At 44.1% G+C, this 26,293-nt stretch overlaps 1 protein-coding gene across 3 annotated transcripts in view; it reads right to left on the bottom strand.

Moving 5' to 3' along the window:
* Positions 1 to 1,951: 1,951 nt before the first annotated feature.
* The window catches only part of LOC111958084 (sialate:O-sulfotransferase 2), a 96,480-nt gene continuing 72,138 nt past the window's right edge, over positions 1,952 to 26,293 (bottom strand). For 2 of the 3 annotated variants that reach the window (XM_023979268.2, XM_023979270.2), the window contains 4 exons: positions 17,848 to 18,022; positions 8,737 to 8,901; positions 8,402 to 8,602; positions 1,952 to 5,549 (listed from right to left, as the gene is read on the bottom strand). In XM_023979268.2, coding sequence (XP_023835036.1) covers positions 5,191 to 5,549; positions 8,402 to 8,602; positions 8,737 to 8,901; positions 17,848 to 18,022 — 900 coding nt within the window. In that variant the 3' untranslated portion in view covers positions 1,952 to 5,190. The remainder of the gene's footprint in view (positions 5,550 to 8,401; positions 8,603 to 8,736; positions 8,902 to 17,847; positions 18,023 to 26,293) is intronic. The other variant, XM_023979271.2, reaches the window with a different exon arrangement.

Below are 26,293 nucleotides of genomic sequence, written 5' to 3'. Positions count from 1 at the left end.
CTGCAGGATTTGAGTCCCTGGCGGCGTAGTGTGTACTGATGGTAGGCTTTGTTACTTTGGTCCCAGCTCTCTGCAGGTCATTCACTAGGTCCCCCCGTGTGGTTCTGGGATTTTTGCTCACCGTCTTGTGATCATTTTGACCCCACGGGGTGAGATCTTGCGTGGAGCCCCAGATCGAGGGAGATTATCAGTGGTCTTGTATGTCTTCCATTTCCTAATAATTGCTCCCACAGTTGATTTCTTCAAACCAAGCTGCTTACCTATTGCAGATTCAGTCTTCCCAGCCTGGTGCAGGTCTTTGGTCTTGCCATAGTGGAGTTTGGAGTGTGACTGTTTGAGGTTGTGGACAGGTGTCTTTTATACTGATAACAAGTTCACAGGTGCCATTAATACAGGTAACAGTGGAGGACAGAGAGCCTCTTAAAGAGAAGTTAGCAGGTCTGTGAGAGCCAGAAATCTTGCTTGTTTGTAGGTGACCAAATACATATTTTCCACCATAATTTGCAAATAAATTCATAAAAAATCCTACAATGTGATTTTCTGGATTTTTTCCCTCATTTTGTCTGTCATAGTTGAAGTGTACCTATGATGYAAATTACAGGCCTCTCTCATCTTTTTAAGTGGGAGAACTTGCACAATTGGTGGCTGACTAAATACTTTTTTGCCCCACTGTAGGACAGATACTTCAAAACGTAATTCCTTTTTAGAATAATTTTGACTGTCTTTTTTGCCGTTCATGAATGTGTTATTCAATGCATTTCTATGGGCTATAGTAGTAAAGGCCAAATTCAATATTTTTATCAAATAATGTAATATTTTTTGTTTATCTGAAGGGGTCCTAAAATTTTAAAACCAATAGCTAAATCATCAATGGTATGACCATCTTAAAACAATGCCATATGTTACAGTAGCTTAGTAGAAACCCTCCCCCCAACACCTTAGACTTTTAGTTAAATAATCAACCTACATTATCTCTTCATTATGAAGTCAATCATACAGACACAAAATCTAAAAATACAGTTACAGTATACTATGTGGGTATGCTTGAGAACTCAACGGTGTTGAATAACATTCCCCGGCAACAAAGTGAGGTGACATACTATCATTGATTGTAAACCCCAGCCTGTATTGAAATCTACAGTTCTTTCAAAAATCGTTAGGGTTAGGGTTAGTATTAAACCCCTTTGTTATGGCAAGCCAAAATAAGTTCAGGGGTAAAAATTAGCTCAACAAGTCACTCTGTGTGCAATAATAAGGTTTAACTGTCACGTTCTGACCATAGTTCTTGTGTGTTTTGCTTGTTTTAGTGTTGGTCAGGACGTGAGCTGGGTGGGCATTCTATGTGTTGTGTCTAGTCTGTCTGTTTCTATGTTTGGCCTAATATGGTTCTCAATCAGAGGCAGGTGTTTTGTGTTGTCTCTGATTGGGAATCATGTACAGTATAGGTGGCTTGTTTTGTGTTGGGGATTGTGGGTGGTTGTTTCCTGTCTTTGTGTTTTCGCTGCACCAGATAGGGCTGTATCGGTTTGCCACATTTTGTTATTTGTAAGTGTTCACAGTTCGTCATTAAACATGTTGAGCACTGGCTACGCTGCGTGTTCAGARGAAGAGGAGGAAGGCTGCCYTTACATTAACATGATTTTTGAATGACTACCTCATCTCTGTACCCCACACATACAATTATCTGTAACTTAGTTGAGCAGTGAATTTCAAACAGATTCAACCACAAATACCAGGGAGGTGTTCCAATGCCTGGCTAAGGAAGGCACCTATTGGTAGATGGGTACAAAAAAGCAGACAATAGTTCTAAGTTTGAGCATGGTGACGTTATTAATTACACTTTGGATGGTGCGTCAATACAACCAGTCTCTACAAAGATACAAGAGTCCTTCCTAACTCAGTCGCCGGAGAGGAAGGAAACCGCTCAGGGATTTCACCATGAGGCCAATGGTGACTTTAAAACAGTTRGAGTTTAATGGCTGTGATAGGAGAAAACTGAGGATGGATCAAGAACATTGTAGTTGCTCCACAATACTAACCTAAATGACAGAGTGAAAAGAAGGAAGCCTGTACAGAATACAAATATTCCAAAACATCCATGTTTGTAACAAGGCACTAAAGTAATACTGCAAAAAAATTGGCAAAGCAATTAACTTTTTGTCCTGAATACAAAGTGTTATTATTGTGGAAAATCCAATACTACACATTACTGAGTACCACTCTCCATATCTTCAAGCATAGTGGTGACTGCATCATGTTAAGGGTATGCTTGTAATCGTTAAGGACTAGGGAGTTTTTCAGGATAAAAAGAAATGGAATGGAACTGAGCACATGCAAAATCCTAGAGGAAAACCTGGTTCAGTCTGCTTTCCACCTGACAATGGGAGATGAACTCACCTTTCACCAGGATAATAACCTAAAACTCAAGGCCAAATCTACAATGGAGTTGCTTTACAAAGAAACTAGTTAATGTTCCTGAGTGGCTGAGTTACAGTTTTGATTTAAATCTACTTAGAATCTATGGCAAGCCCTGAAAATGGTTGTCGAACAATGATCTACAACCAATTTGACAGAGCTTGAAGAATWAAAAAAAYAATAATGAGCAAATGTTGCACAATACAGGTGTGGAAAACTCTTAGAAACCTAACCAGCTGTAATTGCCACCAAAGGTGCAATCTACAAAGTGTGAATACTTATGTAAATGAGATATTTCTGTATTTCATTTTCAATAAATTTGCAAAAATTTCCAAAAGCATGTTTTCACTTTGTCATTATGGTGTAGATGGGTGAGAAATAAATGTAATACATTTTGAATTCAGGCTGTAACACAACAAAATGTGGAACAAGTATTAATACTTTCTGAAGGAACTGTATTAGTCCAATGGAAATCTGTTTGAGTTCTCAAGCATTCTATCATTTCAGACACAGCAGTTGCATTAATTGCATAACTAGAACCTTGGTATTTTGTTTTCAGAAGTTAGAACACTCTCAACACTAGTGCGTCTGGTGATGCGTTAAGTGGCCAGTTGAATTAAGCAATAAGGCCTGAGGAGGTGTGGTATATGGCCAATATACCACGGCTAAGGACTGTTCTTACGCAACGCGGAGAGCCTGGACACAGCCCTTAGCCGTGGTATATTTGCCATATACCACAAACTCCCAAGGTGCATTTTTGCTATAATAAACTGGTTATCAATGTAATTAGAGCAATACAAATAAATGTTTTGTCATACTCACGGTATCCCATCTAATATACCACAGCTGTCAGACAATCAGCATTCAGGGCTCGAACCACCCAGTTTATAATATCAAATATCATCAACAATATATTCACATTACCAATAATATTTGATATTACTACTCATTTTCCCCCCTACATTTCAACTTAAAGCCAACAGCCAACTGACAGGAAAGGCACTGCATTATAATTTTACTTCAAACCACCYTTATGGGAAAAAACTACTGGTTCRGCAGAGTCATTTAGCAGAAGTGAAAGATTCGAAATAGAGCTGTTTACAGAAAATAACGTTCAATGAATCCACAATAAATTCATTGTGCACAGTGTGGTTAGCTGACCACCTCTGACGAGATGGATGAACAAGCAGTCGATGAGTTGATCAGTAGAATCGAGGCTAGTTATTGAAAGGGCTGTGTTGACAAGAGGCAGGAATGTTCCATTGAGCCTGTTGGTCAAAACAAACTATGGAGGGTTTATTATTCAGTGTTCCAGAGTTGTTGTCAGTAACGAAAAGGACTTCTGTACAGACATAATACATCAGTAGGACTGATACAGCACAGTTTTATGTCAGGCCACTGCTCCAGAAAACTAGAGATGCTGTATGATAGTGCTGTATCACCTAAGGCTCTCCTCATAGGAATACTGCTGAAGAATGAGGAGAAGAGTGGGGAGACCTGTCCTCATGGTGTGTCCGCAGGGATGGATGGAGAGACGAATGTTCAGTCCCATTCATTGCATCTTCTAGGTTGACTTGGCTATATTCAATCAGATCCGCTTTATCCAATATCCGATAGCGGTTAGAGCTGTCAAAWCCACTCAGCCAGCACAGCCACAAGTGGCTCCTGGAATTATAACACAGACATTGCCATTGGATCGCACTGAGTCGCATTATCAGAAACCCTATGCAGCATTGTTCAAAAATGTCCTCATTATTTTATTTAAAGATTTTTACATTTGAACGTAATTATTTCTTATATAGCCTACACTTTCTCTTTCTGAACTTCTAACTTGAGCGGGGCGGGTGTTGCTTCATGACAATGATCGCAAGAGCAGCTGCTCACCAATTTGAAGGCTCCAATGCAGTTCCACCTCTGACTTTCCAAATCATCCTCTATTTGGGTGTCTGCTATCGCCAGTTAATTCTTTATCTGATTCAATCTAGGTCTTAGTTGCTTTCTCCAACCAAGTCACGGATCGGATCCTGAGTGTCGCAGCCGTCTAAGGCACTGGTTTGGACCACATCCTCATTTTAAGTCCAGTAGCTTTCAAATATACAGTATTCAGCAAACGGAAGTATACATATAGTATATTTCATCTCTAACAAAACAAAACATTTAGTTGAAAATGGCAGACCATTAAAAGGTTTTGTGACCATTTTTAAACCATTTCATAAAAGAGTATTTGTTATTCTAATCTGTGATAGCAGCAGATCCTATTCAATAACATACATTATGCATACACAGACTTCTTAGAGTTCTTTTTAATCATCACTTTCAGATGAACAGGAATTTGCTCCTTGTGGTCAGCTGACAGTAATCCAACCATTATGTACTTGGATGTGCTTCCAACACAGCTACTGTACCTTAATGTTAAGTCATAGTGCACAACACATACATGTGCATAGAGGGGGAAGTGCTTCTCATTGGTCCTTATTTGAGTTCCCCAATGAAGTAGCTAAATGTCATTTCTAAAGCAGTATACATTATGATGCTGTTGTCATAATCAGCCAGTTAAACTAATAAAGAAAAAGGGATGTGCAAAATAAGGAGACAAATAAAGAGGTGGAGGGGAATAGGGAAGTACTTTAAATACAAATGTATTTCCTACACATAGATTTTCAGTTCATGTGACATTTTGGACATGGATGCCATTAATCCCAGAACAATATGTGCGAAGGGAAGGGATATAAGAACAGAATGAGAAAGAGAGAGGGAGAGGGAAAGGAGATCATATCATCTCGAAGTTGGTCGGTACTCCTTGGGCACCCCGGCCATGTTCCTCTTCTTAAGGGCAGCGTCTACAGTCATGACCAGTTCGTCAATGCTAGCACGCATCTCGGGTGTGTACGGGTCATACTCCAGCTTACGCAGGCCAGAGCGCTTGAAGTTGCCATCCTTCTGTCCCTCTACACAGAGCAGGCGGTCCTCGGCCACCTCCAGGCCCAGAAACAGGACCATGTCCTTGAGCTTGGAGAACAGCTCCCTCTTCAGCTCTTCAAAGTGGACCACGTGGACGTTCCTCCCATAACGCAGCCAGTCCAGCGTGTGGGATGCCCACCAAGGAGCATAGTTCTTCACAAACTCAGGCCACTCTGCAAAACAACACAGGACACAGGAAGTAGATTATTATTATTTTTTTTAAGGGTACACAATTGAGCCCCGGATACATCAAAGTGTAAATGATTCTAATAAAAAAATTGAAGAAAACACCCATAAATGGGGCACTATTGGCTGAATGAACAGCAGTAAAGAATACAATTTGAGAGAAGCAGGACATTTCTGCAGCTCTAAACATCCCCAGGGATTCCTGGGTAGTGAATTCAACAGAGGWGGCCTCTCTTCTAGCAGGCACATCCTTTTTTTTCAGCAGGAAATTAAGCTGTGAAGAAAGGTACACACCCCCTTCCCCCATCCCCTTTCCTTGCAGAATAATCTTCAAACACTGATGTTATTTCATTTGAGAGGTCTGGTGCAATTCAACTAGTGTAATCACAGCAGATAATGCATTCTCTGAGACACGGCCTTCCTTAAGGAGATTAAATTAATGACATGGAGCAAAGCAAGTTTTAGTCCTTTTAGCAGACAGACAGACCTACTGCAGTCTGGTAGGCTCATGATTTACCACCAGGGTCAATGGAGGGCTGCATGGGAGAACATACTGTTGAGCAGGTAACAGCTAGGACAGAGATCTCCTGTTGTGGCACCAGTAGGTCTACCAGCACCCCACAGTCTACACTGTTGTTCAATTGGCTGTTAAGACAGTTCACTTCACCATACAATTTTGGAATACTTTACTGGAGAAACTTTCAATCATTTATAATCTACAGTTCATAAAGGAATTGGCAGGCAAAGCCAGGGCTGCGTTATCATGTACTGTATCTTTACTAGGAGGAGAGGGATGCTTGTTAAAGTGTAATCCCTGCTGAGTTAGCAGTGCAGGCGTTGGGATTCAGATGATATGGGAGTGGAAGCTACACTGCCATAGTGAACTACAGAAGGACATTGCATGTTAAAGTGAAACAGAGTCTGCCACAGTTCTCTTCTCAGATAGCAACACAAAATCTGGAGGCCCAAAACACCACAGCTATTGAATCGCCCTTGAACAAACCTCATGTTTTGTATGCCAAGCCCAGGAAGGTTTGGTTAAATAACTACAGTAGACTGTCCTAATCAGAGCAGGATAGTACAATTCAACCATTTGAATGTAGTATGTGAATGGATAGACGTTTGTTTGCTTGTCAGCTAGTTGGGATTCAGTTAGAAGTCAGAATGTGCAGTTAATTTCTGGCCATGGACCAAGGTTGTTGAGCTCCTCTGGAAATCAGGAAGTACAGAATGTTAGCCTCTAAGCACAATATGAAAATGTGAAAGTAGTTGGGGCCCAGGGGGCCAAAAAGCTAATACAGTAAAGTGAAAGGAGCTGAGTGAATAACTAAATTATGTAGCCAAGGGACAATTGTTGGTTTAGAGAATGTCGGATATTCTTTTTGACAAATTCAATCATCCACATAATCATTCAGAGACCACTTCCGAATATGACACATCGCCTACTGATACTTATGCATGTGTAACATTCAAGCTCTGGCCAAAATAAGTTATGCCCCCAAGGTAATTGTATGAGGCTACAGTGCATTGAAAGGCAACAGTAACTCTAACGTTCTTACACAATGTCCTGCTGACTCAGATATTCCATCCCAAACTGCACCCTATTCCCTATTTAGTGCAATACCCCTATGGGCTCTGGTCTAAAGTATTGAACTTTATAGCTATTATGGTGTCATTTGGAGCATGCCAGGGACTCTTCTTCCCTCCACATCACAACTGGCAGCTGTCAGAAAGCCTTTTCTCTCTCTAACGCTCTTACATCATCGCTACACCTACAAATAAAAGAGAAACAATCATGGCAGACAGCAGTCTGAATCTGCTGATGGTTTCGAATGCTGGGGTCTGCAAGGCTTCATCTCTCTCCCCTGAAAATCTCACTGGAGATTTCAGATAGGAGCCGGTTGCCATGGTTACTGACACACTCGAGTGTGTCGAGGGAAAAATACACAACATTAAAAAAAATCTGCCTGTTGGAGAAGCTGAAATTGAGAAAATCTTATAACACGATAATCTGTTTATTTATTTTTTTAAATATCCGAAGACAATTCAAATTGAAAAAGGGATTGTAGAGTCTAGAAAGTGTGCAGAGAAACTGATTACTCAGTGAAGACATCAAAACTATGAAATAACACATATGGATATATTTTAGATTTTAGATTCTTCAAAGTAGCCACAATTTGCAAAGCTGTCATCAAGGCAAAGGGTGGCTACTTTGAAGAATCTCAAATATAAAATATGTTTTGATTTGTTTAACACTTTTTTGGTTACTACATGATACCATATGTGTTATTTCATAGTCTTGATGTCTTCACTATTATTCTACAATGTAGAGAATAGTAAAAATAAAGAAAAACCCTTGAATGAGTAGACGTGTCCAAACTTTTTTCTGGTACTGTAAATTGAAATCCTCTGTTGGTTTACCACATTAGTTGATAAGGAGAGAGCCACTGAACATTGGCACACAGTAGCKTAATGGAGGAAGGGCACATCTACATTATACCAACCCTGTTCATATCTGTTGAGTTCACCTAGTCATGACTCATCAATAATCAGACAATTGGGTAAAACTTTACATTACCCTTATTACTGTGCAACTATACTCATGTAATTACTGTGTAACAGTATTGTAACTACACATTGTACTTACACTGTACTTACAGCAGTAACCCTATTAACCTTAGCCCTAACCCTAGCATATTGTCCACATCCTGGCTCAACCCCAACCCTAAGTACAGTGTAAATAAAGTGATATAAAGAGTAATGACAATAGTTGTTACACTGTAATTACAGCAATAATTACATAGCAATAAGGGCACTGTATCATTGTCTGAAGTCTCACCTTTCCCTCTCCAGTGGGCCTGTGAGGCAAATCCAATATGGCCGCCGTACTTGCGGTTGAACTCAGCCATGAGGGCTTTATAAGGGTTGCGGATCATGACGATGCTGGCGTCAAAGGCTTCAATCTCCTTCTTGCCGCTCTCATGTGTTTTAATGCAGACGTTCCTACCACTCCGCCAATGGTCTCGCTCACCTTTGAAGCCTTTTAAAAGAAAAAACAACGACAAAACGTGAACATGCTTAATAGTGTAATTTTGCCTGTGACTGCATGACTTCCCAATGTATAACTATCCAGTACCCATGTCACCTGTTACCTCCAGGTTAGGCCTACTGTACCTTTGTTGTAGAGGGAGCCATCAAAGTAGTAGCTGCCTGTGTAGAAGCCAGTGGCCAGCTCTATGAGGTGGCGGGCCCAGGTGTTGCCAGCCCCGGGGAAGCTGGCCAGGGCCATCAGCTGCTTGGAACGCGTGGGCAGGAAGTGCCGGTCCATACAACGGTTATCTGAGGGAACACAGGAAAGAACACAGGTCACACATGTGATACACAATAATACATGATACACAATAATACATGATAATACATGAAATACTCAGAATTATTTGTGTTCCTTCCAAAAAATGTAATGTTATGAAAATGTTATGAACCAGACACAAACTTTAAATACAATACTAGCTGGTGAGTGAGTGAGAATGTCAAAGGGCCTATGTACTTTAGCATGACAGAGGGAATCTCAAAGGGCCCCTGTAAGCCCCTGAATGACTGGTGAACATAGAAAGCTATTTCAGGGTCATACATCCTACATTTAACATTTTTGAGAAGGAGGATTATTTAAGATGTTCTTTGAGGAGGTAGGGTTTCAGGTGCTTTTGGAAGATGGACAGGGACTCTGCTGTCTTAGCTTCAGGGGGAAGCTGGTTCTACCATTGGGGTGCCAGGACAGAGAAGAGCTTGGGCTGAGCTGAGTGGGAGCTGCCCTCCCCTCCTGTAGTGGTGGGAGGGCAAATAGACCAGAGGTGGCAGAACGGAGTGCTCGGGTTGATGTGTAGGGTTTGATCGTAGCCTGAAGGTAGGGAGGGTAGTTCCTCTTGCTGCTCCGTAGGCAAGCAGCATGGTCTTGTAGTGGATGCGAGCTTCGACTGGAAGCAAGTGGAGTGTGCGGAGGAGCGGGTTGACATGGGAGAACTTGTGAAGTTTGAAAACCAGGCGGGCTGCAGCGTTCTGGATAAGTTGCAGGGGTTTGATGACATAAGCGGGGAGCCCAGCCAACAGCGAGTCGCAGTAGTCCATACGGGAGATGACAAGTGCCTAGACCTTGAGCAGACAGGTGCTTCTACTACAGAGAAAGAACTGGGCAAAGGTAATGTATATCGCCATTGAAATCCAGTCATTGCTTCAAATGTCCTGCACTATACAACACAATGACCCTCATGACATAGAGACTGACTCAGTAGATGTGTAAGCTTTGTGAGTAATGTGGTTGGTGTGAGTGGAGCTCTGTGTTGATTATGATGTTATAACTCTGGAGGCTGTTTAACCCTTTACACTCGTGGGAATTGGCCTATATGGATAGGGATAAATGTAAATGTTGCATGGTAGCAATTGAAAGGGAACAGTTAGGAGAACTCAACAGACACTATGAAAGCTTAACTTCTTGTCACTATAGGGGGTGCTGTTTCAACTTGGACATTTATCGTTCCCAAATTAAACTGCCTCGTACTCAATTCTTGCTCGTACAATATGCATATTATTATTACTATTGGATAGAAAACAATCTCTAGTTTCTAAAACCGTTTGAATTATGTCTGTGGGTGAAACAGAACTCTTTCTGCAGCGAAATTCATGACAGGAACTGCGAAGGTCTGAAAACGAGGCTCTGTTCTCAGATCAGTTTAAAGCTCTGTATGTATCGTATGGGTCGACATGAACTGCACGCGCCTTCCCCTGGATGTCAGTAACCAATGAGAATTGGAATGGAGTTTCTACGTAGATCTCAGACCTTATAAAAGGCCATGGCATGGGGGGTGCGATCTTTTCGACGTTCGTCAAGACGCAAAGGAGGACCTCAGGATGGCATGCTCAAAAGCTCTCGTTATAGGCCTAAGATATATCCGTCTGTGATTTAATTCGATATAGGTGTTAGAAACATCATAACYAAGTTATTTTAAACCGAGTTATATCAGTTTATGAGAGTATATTGCMATTTTCGGAATTTCCTTAGTATTGCGTTTTGAACATTTGGGCATGTCTGCGCCACATAGCTATTGTTAGCTGCTAGTTCCAAAGTTGAAGAGGACGTTTTACAACCGAGCAACGATTATTTTGGACAAAGGACAACTTGCCCAAGATTCTGATGGAAGCTCGTCCAAAAGTAAGAGCTATTTATGATGTTATTCCGTATTTATGTGGAAAAATGTAAAAGGATTTGTCCGCCAGAATGCATGAAATGCTGCTACTGATCACATTGTATAACCACGGTTTGTGCTGCTAAATATGCACATTTTCGAACAAAACCTATATGCATTGTGTAATATGATGTTACAGGACTGTCATCTGATGAAGTTTATCAAGGTTAGTCCAATTATATATCTTTTGCTGGATTGTTATGATCGCTAACATTTGCTGCTGGTAAATGCGGTTGTGTTTCTGGCTATTGTGGTAAGCTAATATAATGCTATATTGTGTTTTCGCTGTAAAACACTTAAAAAATCTGACATATTGGCTGGATTCACAAGATGTTGGGCTTTCATTTGCTGTACGCTGTGTATTTTTCAGAAATGTTTTATGATGAGTAATTAGGTATTTGACGTTGGTCTCTGTAATTATTCTGCCTGCATCGACGCTATTTCAGATTGCAGCTGCAATGTAGAACTGTGATTTATACCTGAAATATGCACATTTTTCTAACAAAACATATGCTATACAATAAATATGTTATCAGACTGTCATCTGATGAAGTTTTTTCTTGGTTAGTGGCTATTTATATCTTTATTTGGTCGAATTAGTGATGGCTACCTATGCAGGAAAGAAATGGTGGGGGAAAAAAGTTGTGTCTTTTGCTATGGTGGTTAGCTAATAGAAATACATATTGTGTCTTCCCTGTAAAACATTTAAAAAATCGGAAATGATGGCTGGATTCACAAGATCTGTATCTTTCATCTGGTGTCTTGGACTTGTGATTTCATGAACATTTGATTATATGATATCCCTGTAGCTTTAGGCTAGGCTATGCTAGTCTGCTTTTTTGATGGGGGGGATACGGGTTTGTGACCCGTTAGAGGTTAACCAAGTTAATTCTTCCAAGAGGGTCAATACAGCTGCATTCAGACAAAAAGATTTGCACACAAGCACTGATATTTAACCCTTCCTCCTAGGCTGAGTCTCCTCCTACACATCTGAACAAACATAATATCTTTACTMCTAGGCAGGAAACTCAAGTAATACGGCCATAAACTTTTCTTTCTCCCTTAATAARCTCTAACGAGTCACAAACCCGGATCCGGGATCCCCCCCATCAAAAAAGCTGACTAGCATAGCCTAGCCTAAAGCCACAGGGATATCATATAATCAAATGTATCACTTTTACAGTATAGACTCATTTTCACCTCAACTACCTCTTACCCCCAGCATATTGACTTGGTACCGATACTCCTTGTATATAACCTCGTTATAGTTATTTTATTGTGTTACTATTTCCTTCTTACATTTTAACTCTGCATTGTTGGGAAAGGGCTCATGAGTAAGCATTTCATGGTAAAGTCTACACCTGTTGTACAGTACCTGTCGAAAGTTTGGACACCTACTCATTCCATGGTTTTTCTTAAGTTTTACTATTTTCTACATTGTAGAATATTAGTGAAGATATCAAAACTATGAAATAACACATATGGAATCATAACGAAAAAAAGTGTTAAACTAATCAATATATTTTATATTTCAGATTCTTCAAAGCAGCCACCCTTTGCCTTGATGACAGCTTTGCACTCTTGGCTTTCTCTCAACCAGRTTCATGAGGTAGTCACCTGTAATACATTTCAATTAACAGGAATTTCTTTCCTTCTTAATGCGTTTGAGCCAATCAGTTGTGTTGTGACAAGGTAGGGGTGGTATTCAGAAGAAAGCCCAATTTGATAAAAGACCAAGTCTATATTATGGTAAGAACAGCTCAAATAAGCAAAGAGAAACAATACTACTCCAAGACATGAAGGTRAGTCAATCCGGAAAATGTCAAGAACTTTGAAAGCTTCTTCAAGTGCAGTCGCAAAAAACATCAAGCACTATGATGAAACTGGCTCTCATGAGGACTGTCAGAGAAAAGAAAGACCCAGAGTTACCTCTGCTGTAGAGGATAAGTTCATTAGAGTTAACGGCACCTCAGATTGCAGCTCAAATAAATGCTTCAGAGAGTTCAAGTAACAGGCACATCTCAACATCAACTGTTCAGAGGAGACTGCCTGAATCAGACCTTCATGGTCAAATTTCTGCAAAGAAACCACTACTAAAGTACACCAATATAAAGAAGAGACTTGCTTGGGCCAAGAAACACGAGTAATGGACAATAGACCAGTGGAAATCTGTCCTTTGGTCTGATGAGTCCAAATTTGAGATTTTGGGCTCCAACCGCTGTGTTTTTGTGAGACGCAGAGTAGGTGAACAGATGATCTCCGCATGTGTGTTTCCCACCGTGAAGCATGGAGGAAGAGGTATGATGGTGTGGAGGTGCATTGCTGGTGACACTGTCAGTCATTTATTTAGAATTCAAGGCACACTTAACCAGCATGGCTACCACAACATTCTGCAGAGATACYCCATCCCATCTGGTTTGCACTTAGGGAAAAAAATAATGTTTTTCAACAGGACAATGACCCAACACACCTCCAGGCTGTGTAAGGGCTATTTGACCAAGAAGGAGAGTGTTGCGGTGCTGCATCAGATGACCTGGCCTCCACAATCACCCGACCTCAACCCAATTGAGATGGTTTGGGATGAGTTGGACCGCAGAGTGAAGGAAAAGCAGCCAACAAGTGCTCAGCATATGTGGGAACTCCTTCAAGACTGTTGGAAAATCATTCCAGGTGAAGCTGGTTGAGAGAGTGCCAAGAGTGTGCAAAGCTGTCATCAAGGCAAAGAAGAATGGCTACTTTGAAGAATCTAAAATCTAAAATATAATTCGATTTGTTTCTCACTTTTTTGTCTACTACATGATTCCATATGTGTTATTTCATAGTTTTGATGTCTTCACTATTATTCTACAATCTATAAAATAGTAAAAATAAAGAAAAACCCTTGAATGAGTAGGTGTGTCCAAACTTTTGACTGGTACTGTATATCTGAAATGCAGCCATATACACAACAACTGACATTTTGCACACAAGAAATCACGCTACAGTATGTTGAAGAGAAGCACCACAAAGACTGATAGGCCAAGACGTGCTCATTAAAACAGCACAAACCGTAACCATCGATTTAGGACCATAGCTAGTCAAGGCGATGAAAGCATAACGCTAGATGCACTGCCAATTTCGACACCACCTGAGTGGACAGCCAGACAACAGGAGCTCTGTGCAAGTGCTCACCTCAGAGCACAACCAACTGGCTACATTGGTCCTATACCCATCAATAACGCAAACCTGTATATCTATCAATAGCAATTAGACCTGCAAAAGCAAGGAATAACATTAAAAATCACAGTAAAAAGCAAAGGCCTAAATTGTACATTACATTCCGAAATCAACCAAACAACCAGTAGGCTTACATGAGGGAAAACCAATTAATTAATAATTATGTTGTTGTTTACGGCCCCTTATAAATGCAACCTTGGTCAGGTGGGCATAATTTGAAAGCTTGTTCTTTTTACGCATAGAAAGGAGTCATGAGCAATGTTCTCTCTAATTTTGGTGGGCACTGAGGGCATTTTTGGTCTTGTGAGCGGAAACTTGAAGTTGTGAGAATTTTGTGCAACTTCCAGGCCGGGTTTACAGTGAACACTGAGGCTGTACCCTTACAGTTTTAGACAGTAGCCAATAGGCTATTGTGGCCATTTCGGTATAATGTAGCCCTACCAACAAAACCAATGGAGCAAATCCAATAACATGTTCACATGGAAATAGCTTTTGATTTATATGATATAGCCTACAGTAGCCTATATGTGGTGTTCAATGCAGGCCTACATTGCATGAGACTTTTAAAAAGGTTTTAAATTATGAAGGGCTTGACATTAATTCATGATTTTTTACTTGGTCTGTAACACCATAGGCCAAATACTGCAGGTGACTGTAAATTGCATTGTATGGTGCAAGAAACCACTTTACAAACTACAATTAATTATTACTACCATACAGATAATTAGACAATGTAGGCTATCCCTCTGCATATTGGCGTATTTGCATATTCAAGCCTGTCTCAAAATACAACACCTCCCCTTTAATTAAGACACAAGCTTTTTACCTGACTGGCTTTTCAAAGACAGCTTGAAATGCAGTCTACACGTTTTGTGCTCTTGTAGGAAGAAGCAGTAACTCCCCATTGCTGACCTATACTTATCTATAACTGGGCTAAGAATATCACCCAATGTACTCTTGATCTTAAAAGCGCATTTATTGATCTGAAAAGTGCATTCACTTGCGGGTTATTGAAAGACCGCTCGTGGGCTACCCCGCCAATATAATTTTACTCCATTGCGCTCTGGCTCTGCCTACAACAAAATTTGAGACTCAAGGTTGCAAAGTTAGATTTGTTATGGTTTGTTGCATTGAAAATGGGCTGATATAATGTTGACTAGATCACAGGAAAAACTTGATCTATATAGTGCGAACTCAGTGAAGTTCAATCTCTTGCATCTCTGCACAGRTTGGTGTTTCATCTGCGCCGCAGTCCTGCTGGAGGTGCGCACGTGCGCAATTTAGAGGGAACATTGGTCATGTGAGGCGGGTGTTCCGCTATGAATTTTCTTCACAATAGACAAATATGGGTTCATTCTGCTCAGAACAACCCAGGGTATGAAGCAATGTCATCTTGTAACTGTACATCAATGATAGTGATCATAAATGTTGACACTGTATATGACATGAGTTTTATGAAATGAAAATGTGAAGTGCTTGGCTTGCTTGTATGACATCAAAGCTATATTTATTATAATCCTGAACTTCTTATCTTTCAAAATGCATCTAGTCATCCTAATTTACATAATTTCCCTCACTCAGACAACAAAACGTGCAAAAGTTGCCAGATTAGCAACTTCTTGTTGCATGAGGTGCTTAAGTTCAGAACGGCTGTCAGTCAAACTCGACTCCTCTGATGTAAAAAAATACAGACCAGTATCACTTTTTTATTTTCTTTCCAAAACAGTGTGCCGTCTTTGACCAACTCTCTAGCTATCTCTCTCAGAACAATCTAATTGACCCTTACCAGTCAGGCTTCAAGACGGGTCACTCAACCGAGACTGCTCTTCTCTGTGTCATGGAGGCTCTCCGCACTGCCAAAGCTAAATCTCTATCCTCTGTTCTCATCCTCCTAGATCTATCCGCTACCTTCGACATAGTGAACCATAAGATCCGCCTCTCCACCTTCTCGGAGCTGGGRGTCTCAGGCTCTACACACTCTTGGATTGCATCCTACCTGGCATGCCGCTCCTACCAGGTGTCATGAAGAGGATCTGTGTCTGCTCCACGTACTCTCAAGACTGGTGTCCCCCAGGGCTCGGTACTAGGCCCTCTCCTCTTCTCTCTATACACCAAGTCACTTGGCTCTGTCATATCCTCACATTGTCTCTCCTAGCATTGCTATGTGGATGACACAACTACTTTTCTCCTTCCTTACTTCTGACACCCAGGATGCGACACGCATCTCTACATGCGTGGCAGATATCTCAGCTTGGATGTCGGCCCACCACCTCAAGCTCAACCTCGACAAGACAGAGCTGTTTTTCCTCCATCAAAGTTGGCAACTCCACGGTGTCCCCCTCCCAGACTGAAAAGAACCTTGACGTGACCCTGGACAACACGACCCTACCTCACACAGGAACCGGCGCWGGTCCTAATCCAGGCACTTGTCTTATCCCGTCTGGTCTACTGCAACTCGTTGTTGGCTGGGCTCCCCGCTGGTGCCATCAAACTCCTGCAACTTATCCGGAACCCTCCAGCCCGCCTGGTGTACAACCTTCCCAAGTTCTCCCATGTCAACCCGCTCCACCGCACATTCCACTGGCTTCCAGTTGAATCTCGTGTCCACTACAAGACTATGGTACTTGCTTACGGGGCCGCAAAAGGAACTGCCCCCCCCCTACCTTCAGGCTATGCTCAAACCCTACACCCCAACCTGAGCACTCCGCTCTGCCAACTCTGGTGTTTTGGCCCTCCCACCTCTACAGGAGGGCAGCTGCTGCTCAACCTAGTCCAAGCTCTTCTCAGTTCCACCATTGGGGTGCCAGGACAATCTTTCCCCTGAAGCTAGGACAGCAAAGTCCCTGCCTATTTTCCCGAAAACATCTGAAACCCTACCTCTTCAAAGAGTATCTTAAATAATCCCACAGCACCCCTTCTCACCACTAGCTTTGACTTTGTACTTACTGTGATATGTGGTTGTCCCACTTAGCTATCTTAACTGTAAGTCTGTAACTGTACGTCAGTCTGGATAAAAGCATCTGCTAAATGACTAAAATGTWWWWWWWWWWAAATGTAAAAATGCATACAGCACTGTGAAGTGCAGAGCCTGAGCTCTGACGTTATTAATAGCATGTTACTTACAGCCACTGGGCCCAATTTAGGTGCTTAACAGAGCCATTTTCAACCCGTTAACGGCTACGTGTGTAAAGGGCTACGGAAGCAAGAGATGCTACAGTACATCAGTAATGTGTGCTGAGACAGCTGGGGATGCACAGGCCTTCCTCATACTGGAGCAGAAAATAAAGGTCACATAATACATGGCCAGTGAATAGTTTTAAATATATAGCTTTTTAAACAACTACACAGTAGGCTTCCTTTTTTGAGTTGCATTGACTGTTGTTTTTAATGGTATCCTTATAATATGACTGGTCCAGACCAGGTTGTTGTTGTACACGGTTTATTTGAGCCTCTATTTTTGCTTCTGAATGTAATTAGAGTTGCTACAGCACTAAGGCTGCATTGCTCACAGCCTATCTGAGCAGCCATCTGCAGAAGTGTGATAAAACAGCCACGTGGGGGATGGGGGGTGATGGTGTGAAATAAGTGAGCTAGCCGTTTCACAAGAACACCCTCCCAACACCGGCCCATGGTCTGAAATACTGCCACTCCTGTACCACTTTCAGCACTCTGCCAATCTCTTCTACTCAGAGCATCAATACAAATCTATGGAAATCCATCCTTTAATATGAATGACATTGGTAATGGTAATTGATGTAGTTGTATCCAGTCATTACAACTAGAGAGGGCTTAGAATGATGAGGTCAGTGGCACATAGTGAATCGTTTACCTTGGACCTGTGTCTGGTACACCACAAAGTACTTGTCATTCCCACAGCTCTCAAACTCTTCACCATGGCAGCGGTGCATGCACATTTCCTCATCCTCCATCTCATGGAGGGAGAAGTGGGGGGTGGGGAACCCACAGAGACACCTGTCTCCAGCCAGGACCGCTAGGGACAGCTCCTTGAGGTCAGGAAGGAGGGAGTAGAGGGATGTCAGAGGGAGAAAGATATATGCATATGATACACTTGCACACAACACTATAGCTGTGTCGAATACTCATACTAACCGCACTAGCCATACTATTTGTGACGTAAATTGAGTATATAGTATGCTTATTGGTCATAGTATGGATATAGTTAGTATGCCAAAAGTTTCCGGATGACATACTAAATTCGCCAAAATACGAAGTATACATGCAGTGGACACTATTTCCGTGCATAATGCAATTTTTCAGGAAATGGGCGTGGCTTCATACATTTTCAGATTTGAAGAAAATGGCGGAAAATATGCAGCCGAAGTCCGACGAGAGCGGATATGTCACGACTTCCACCGAAGTCGGCTCCTCTCTTTGTTCGGGCGGCGTTCGGCGGTCGATGTCACCGGCCTTSTAGCCATCGCCGCTCCATTTTTCATTGTTCCATTTGTTTTGTCTTGTTCCCCGCACACTTGGTTTACATTCCCTAATCACATTATATATTCCTCTGTTCCCCCCATGTCCTTGTGTGGAATTGTTTTGTGTTACGTGTTTTATGTGACGCACCAGGCTGGTTTTCCATGTTCCGTGTTTATTTCACGAAGTATGTTTATTTGGTAACTATAGCTTTTGTGACTGTTTTCGCGCTTTGCACTTTTGCCATTTTTGCTGGAGGTTTTGACGCAGTTGCGTCCGTCTGCTGTTTGCTCCTGCCTAAATAAAGTGTGCGCCTGTTCACAACTCTCTGCTCTCCTGCACCTGACTTTGCTACCAGTACGCACACCCGTGACAGAATTCCACTCCACCCATGGAGTCAGCAGGAGCAGGTACCCCGGTTAGAGGTGTCGAGGAACGCGTCCGAGAACACTCTGCGATGCTGCAACATCTCGGCGCCACGATGGATCGTGTTGTCCAGACCATGGACCGCTGGGAGAGACAGGGAGTCTCTCCAGCGCCTCGACCAGCACAACCAGGGGTATCTCTACCCGTCCCTCCTGGATCCGATCCCAGTGCGTTGCTTCTCTCCCTTCCCAGGGAGAATGAAGGGACGGCAGCACGGTGCCAGGGGTTCCTATTACAGCTGGACCTACACCTGGCCACCGTTCACCCAGCTCCCTCGGGAAGGGAGAGGGTGTCTGCCCTCATCTCATGCCTTTCAGGGAGAGCTCTGGAGTGGGCAAATGGCGTGTGGGGAGAAGGAGATGCGGCGTTGGACCACTTCGAAGATTTCACCCGCCGCTTCCGGGCAGTCTTTGACCACCCGCCCGACGTTAGAGTGGCGGGGGAGTGGCTCTTCCACCTGAGGCAGMTGACGAGGAGTGCCCAGGAGTTCGCCCTCGAATTCCGGACTTTGGCCGTCGGAGCAGGATGGAAAGACAGGGCCCTTATCAACCACTATCGATGCAGCCTGCGCGAGGACGTCCGGCGGGAGCTGGCCTGCAGGGATGCCACCATCACCTTTGACCAACTGGTGGATCTGTCCATCCGGTTGGATAACCTGCTGGTCACCAGCGGACGTCCAGAGAGGGCTCTGTTGGTTCCATCTTCCAGCACCCCCGCTCCGGTGCCCATGGAGCTGGGAGAGGCTGCACTTAGGGAGGCTGGAGGAGGGGCCTTCACGTGCACCATCTGTTGCCGCAGAGGGCACTCTGCCGGTCGGTGCCGGGTTGGTCCCTCTGGGAGTCGAGGCAGCAGGCAGGGCTCTCTGGCATCACCCCAGGTGAGTAGGCACCACTCCCATCCAGAGCCCTCTGTTAACCACCTGTTTGTTCATGTTTGTTTTCCTGAGTTTTCCCCGCATTCCCCAGCATAAGGCGCTCGTCGATTCAGGCGCGGCTGGGAATTTTATCAACAGAGTGTTCGCCCTTAGTTTAGGGATTCCCATTGTTCCTGCGGTTAGACCTTTCCCGGTACACGCTCTGGATAGTCGACATTAGGGTCGACATTAGGGTCCGGGTTAGGGTCCGGGTAGTCGACATTAGGGTCCGGGTTAATTAGGGAAGTCACCATCTCCCTGGCCATGGTGACGCGGGGGAGTCACAAGGAGAGAGTCAGTCTCTTCCTCATTGACTCTCCTGCGTTTCTCGTGATACTAGGCCTTCCCTGGTTGGCTCGTCATGACCCCACCATTTCATGGCAACAGAGGGCTCTAACAGGGTGGTCGCGATAGTGCTCGGGGAGGTGTGTAGGGGTTTCCGTTGGTGCTGCCACGGTGGAAAGTCCGGACCAGGTCTCCACCTGCACATCCCCCCAGAATATGCCGATTTGGCTCTCGCCTTCTCCAAAAAGAAGGCGACTCAATTACCACCACATCGACGGGGGGATTGTGCGTTAAATCTCATGGTAGACGCTGCACTTCCCAGGAGTCACGTGGATCCCCTGTCGCAAGCGGAGACGGTGGCTATGGAGACATACAGTGGGGAGAACAAGTATTTGATACACTGCCGATTTTGCAGGTTTTCCTACTTACAAAGCATGTAGAGGTCTGTCATTTTTATCATAGGTACACTTCAACTGGTGAGAGACGGAATCTAAAACAAAAATCCAGAAAATCACATTGTATGATTTTTAAGTAATTAATTGCATTTTATTGCATGACATAAGTATTTGATCACCTACCAACCAGTAAGAATTCCGGCTCACAGACCTGCTAGTTTTTATTTAAGAAGCGCCTCCTGTTCTCCACTCATTACCTGTATTAACTGCACCTGTTTGAACTCGTTACCTGTATAAAAGACACCTGTCCACACACTCAATCAAACAGACTTCAACCTCTCCACAATGGCCAAGACCAGAGAGCTGTGTAAGGACATCAGGGATAAAATTGAGACCTGCACAAGGCTGGGACGGGCTACAGGACAATAGGCAAGCAGCTTGGTGAGAAGGCAACAACTGTTGGCACAATTATTAGAAAATGGAAGAAGTTCAAGATGACGGTCAATCACCCTCAGTCTGGGGCTCATGCAAGATCTCACCTCGTGGGGCATCAATGATCATGAGGAAGGTGAGGGATCAGCCCAGACTACACGGCAGGACCTGGTCAATGACCCGAAGAGAGCTGGGACCACAGTCTCAAAGAAAACCATTAGTAACACACTACGCCGTCATGGATTAAAATCCTGCAGCGCACGCAAGGTCCCCCTGCTCAGGCCAGCGCCTGTCCAGGCCCGTCTGAAGTTTGCCAATGACCATCTGGATGATCCAGAGGAGGAATGGGAGAAGGTCATGTGGTCTGATGAGACAAAAATAGAGCTTTTTGGTCTAAACTCCACTCGCCGTGTTTGGAGGAAGAAGAAGGATGAGTACAACCCAAGAACACCATCCCAACCGTGAAGCATGGAGGTGGAAACATCATTCTTTGGGGATGCTTTTCTGCAAAGGGGACAGGACGACTGCACCGTATTGAGGGGAGGATGGATGGGCCATGTATCGCGAGATCTTGCCAACAACCTCCTTCCCTCAGTAAGAGCATTGAAGATGGGTCGTGGATGGGTCTTCCAGCATGACAATGACCCGAAACACACAGCCAGGGCAACTAAGAGTGGCTTCGTAAGAAGCATCTCAAGGCCCTGGAGTGGCCAGCCAGTCTCCAGACCTGAACCCAATAGAAAATCTTTGGAGGGAGCTGAAAGTCCGTATTGCCCAGCGAAAGCCCCGAAACCTGAAGGATCTGGAGAAGGTCTGTATGGAGGAGTGGGCCAAAATCCCTGCTGCATTGTGTGCAAACCTGGTCAAGAACTACAGGAAACGTATGATCTCTGTAATTGCAAACAAAGGTTTCTGTACCAAATATTAAGTTTTGCTTTTCTGATGTATCAAATACTTATGTCATGCAATAAAATGCAAATGAATTACTTAAAAATCATACAATGTGATTTTCTGGATTACAGTGTATCAAATACTTGTTCTCCCCACTGTATGTCTCTGAATCCCTGCGTCAGGGGTACATTCGGTCCTCCACTTCACCCGCCTCCTCGAGTTTCTTTTTCGTGAAGAACGAGGAGGGAGGTCTGTGCCCGTGCATTGACTATCGAGGTCTCAATCAAATCCCGGTGAGGTACAGTTACCCGCTACCTCTCATCGCCATGGCGATTGAGTCAATACACGTGGCGCGCTTCTTCACTAAACTGGATCTCAGGAGCGCTTACAACCTGGTGCGTATCCGGGAGGGAGACGAGTGGAAAACGGCGTTCAGCACCACCTCAGGGCATTATGAGTACCTCGTCATGCCGTACGGGTTGATGAATGCTCCATCAGTCTTCCAATCCTTTGTAGACGAGATTTTCAGGAAACTGCACGGGCAGGGTGTAGTGGTGTATATCGATGACATTCTGAAATACTCCGCTACATGCGCCGAGCATGTGTCCTTGGTGCGAAGGGTACTTGGTCGACTGTTGGAGCATGACCTGTACGTCAAGGCTGAGAAATGCCTGTTCTTCCAGCAGACCGTCTCCTTCCTAGGGTATCGCATTTCCACATCAGGGGTGGAGATGGAGAGTGACCGCATTTCAGCCGTGCGTAATTGGCCGACTCCCACCACGGTAAAGGAGGTGCAGTGGTTTTTAGTGTTTGCCAATTACTACCGGAGATCTATCCGGGGTTTTGGCCAGGTGGCTGCTCCCATTACCTCACTGCTGAAGGGGGGTCCTGTGCGTTTGCAGTGGGCAGCTGAGGCGGACAGGGCTTTTGGGCACCTAAGGGCTCTGTTTACCTCGGCTCCCGTGCTGGCCCATCCGGATCCCTCTTTGGCGTTCATAGTGGAGGTAGACGCATCCGAGGCTGGGATAGGAGCCGTGCTCTCTCAACGCTCGGGCACGCCACCGAAGCTCCGCACCTGTGACTTCTTCTTGATGAAGCTCAGCCCGGCAGAGCGGAACTATGATGTGGGGTACCGGGAGTTGTTGGCTGTGGTTAAAGCATTGAAGGCGTGGAGACATTGGCTTGAGGGGGCTAAACACCATTTTCTCATCTGGACTGACCACCGCAACCTGGAGTACATCCAGGCAGCAAGGAGACTGAATCCTCGTCAGGCAAGGTGTGCCATGTTTTTTTTTACCTGTTTTGTGTTTACCCTGTCCTACAGACCAGGTTCCCAAAATGTGAAGGCAGACGCACTGTCCCGGCTGTATGACACAGAGGAGCGGCTCATGGAACACACTCCCATARTCCCGGCCTCCTGCCTGGTAGCGCCGGTCGTGTGGGACAGAGCCCACCCCCCTCCATTGTCCAGCTGGGCSTCTGTACGATCCGTCTGCTGTCCGCGACCGGCTGATCTATTGGGCCCACATGTCACACTCCTTTGGTCATCCTGGTATTGGTCGGACGGTGCGCTGTCTTAGTGGGAAGTACTGGTGGCCCACTTTGGCTAAGGACGTGAGGGTTTATGTTTCCTCCTGCTCGGTGTGCGCCCAGTGCAAGGCTCCTAGGCACCTGCCCAGAGGTAAGTTACAACCCTTACGCTTTCCACAACGGCCATGGTCGCACCTGTCGGTAGATTTCCTGACTGATCTTCCTCCCTCACAGGGTAACACCGCGATCCTGGTCGTTGTGGATCGTTTTTCTAAGTCCTGTCGTCTCCTCCCTTTGCCCGGTCTCCCTACGGCCCCTACAAACTGCGGAGGCCTTGTTTACACACGTCTTCCGGCACTACGGGGTGCCTGAGGATATAGTGTCTGATRGGTGTCCCCAGTTCACGTCGAGGGTCTGGAAGGCGTTCATGGAATGTCTGAGGGTCTCGGTCAGCCTTACCTCAGGTTTTCACCCCGAGAGTAACGGGCAGGTGGAGAGAGTAAACCAGGATGTGGGTAGGTTTCTGAGGTCCTATTGCCAGGACCGGCCGGGGGAGTGGGCAGCGTTCGTGCCCTGGGCAGAGATGGCCCAGAACTCGCTCCGCCACTCCTCCACTAACCTCACCCCCTTCCAGTGTGTATTGGGGTATCAGCCGGTTCTGGCTCCTTGGCATCAGAGTCAGACCGAGGCTCCTGTGGTGGACGACTGGTTCCGGCGCGCGGAGGAAACATGGGACGCCGCCCATGTCCACCTTTAGCGCGCCATGCTGCGCCAGAAAGTGGGCGCAGATCGTCACCGCAGTGAGGCTGCTCTCGACCCGAAACCTGCCCCTCTGCCTGCCCTGCCGAAAGCTGGTCCCGCGGTTTAGGGTACAAATGGTTAATGTTAAGCAATGTAATGACTTTTCAAATAAGTTACCTTACACGTTATGTTGACTGACAATTTGTTAGCGACGCTATCCTTATGAACGTTATTTATTTATTTATTTACTTTTCTGCTCTTTTGCACACCAGTATCTCTACTTGCTCATGATCATCTGATGATTTATCACTCCAGTGTTAATCTGCTAAATTGTAATTATTCGCTCCTATGGCCTATTTATTGCCTACCTCATGCCTTTTGCACACAATGTATATAGACTCATTTTGTTTTTTTCCTACTGTGTTATTGACTTGTTTATTGTTTATTCCATGTGTAACTCTGTGTTGTTGTCTGTTCACACTGCTATGCTTTATCTTGGCCAGGTCACAGTTGTYAATGAGAACTTGTTCTCAACTAGCCTACCTGGTTAAATAAAGGTGAAATAAAAAATAAATATAAATAAAAATGAACCACATAGAATATCGTTACAGCATTATGTACTGGTATGTTAACTAGCTACTTAATGTGAGTTGGCTACTAATAATCAAACCTGCCAGTATATTAACTATATGCTATCAAACCTGCCAGTATATTAACTAGATGCTATCATTATGCCCGTCATTCTTAGCTTAGCTAAGTGGTATAGTCGAGTGCTTTCGTAAATTCGCTCTGGGTAGCTAACGTTACTCCGATTTCAGAGCACTCTCGTCTGAGTGTACCAAAGCGCTAAATAACTGATACATTTACAAATGCTCAACACCCGTTGAATATGTCCGGTGCCTAACCAGCTCTGCTAGGGTGAGTAAAATGGTCAGAGTGAGTTGTTCTATCATACGTGTCTGGAAGTAGCCAGCCAATTAGCTTGGCTGCTTGACAGCGGTTGTGAGGCCAGAGTGCTCTGGTCAACTCTACTCCTCGGCCAGAGCGTCCAGTGTGTGCTCTCAATTTACAAACTGACATTTTGACAACACACTGAATTTACAAGCGCACTCAGGGCCAACTGGCACTCCAAATTGAATTTAAGAACAGACCGTAAAAGTCGTAAAATGTCTAGCTAGTAATTTGTTACGCTAACAAGCTAGCAAGAGGTTGCATAGCAACAGCATCAACTTCCGGTAGACAGGCGAAGCGCTAGGTTGCATTCCAAACACTTAAAAGACACACCTTCTCCCCTCAGCCCTCAAATTAAGTGGACACGTCTGACGTTTGTTTCATGATGTCTGACGAGTTGACATTTGCAGGGCATGGGGCGATAAAATAATTAATACATTTTAAATGGACCACTCTTGCACGGAAATGTGTCACTCGTTCATCCCACGGTTGTGTTTTCAGTCATCATGGAACTGTTGTGTGTGTGCCTTATATGCGCTACAGTCAATTATGATTGCATTTCATAGACAATGCATTCGCAGACATCGAATGTTTGCCATCCTACTATATCAGGTAAATCGGAAATTACAATGTATAAGTCAAGGAATGTTATGTGCGCAAGTTAACGTTTCCAAAAGCTAACTAAACAAAAACATCATTACTTTTGTTACATGTTTGAGTTGTCATGTGCATTTTGAGTCGTCATGTGCATTAGTAGCACAATTTCTAACTTATTTGCATTCGTTTTTACTTACACTTGTGTGTTGACTCCATATTAATGTTGGTTTTAAGTTTTGGCTGACTTTTCTTAGCGGATGTACAATCATCGCGAATTGAATTATGGGGCGTTTCAGGCCCGGAGTGAACATAATTGTACACTCGCAAATTCAATCAAAAACGAGGGCTGAGGGGCTTACGTTGCCAACTTCCCTTGCTTGGCTTATCATTTGGACAAACGACAAAGATGGCCATGGGGATTCCCCCAAGGGCAAAAGGCGAGGGTAAGTGGAGGAGGGTGTGTCTTATGAGTTTGAAACGCAGCCCTAGTAGCTCATTTGAAAGGATAATGTTCGTTTACAGTTTAATAAAATTAACTAATAGTATATACTATGTAGTATATACTCATTAAGTATGTAGTATACAGTATGTTAGTATGGGTATTCGAACACAGCTAATCTCTCTCTCTTTCTCAGCAAACAAGCAAACAGACATCAAAATCTGACTTCACAACATGTACA

Source organism: Salvelinus sp. IW2-2015, linkage group LG33 (assembly GCF_002910315.2).
Source record: "Salvelinus sp. IW2-2015 linkage group LG33, ASM291031v2, whole genome shotgun sequence".
Classification (NCBI taxonomy): Eukaryota; Metazoa; Chordata; class Actinopteri; order Salmoniformes; family Salmonidae; genus Salvelinus; species Salvelinus sp. IW2-2015.
The sequence above is the reverse complement of the archived record's forward strand: the minus strand, read 5'-3'. Positions and strand labels throughout refer to the sequence as shown.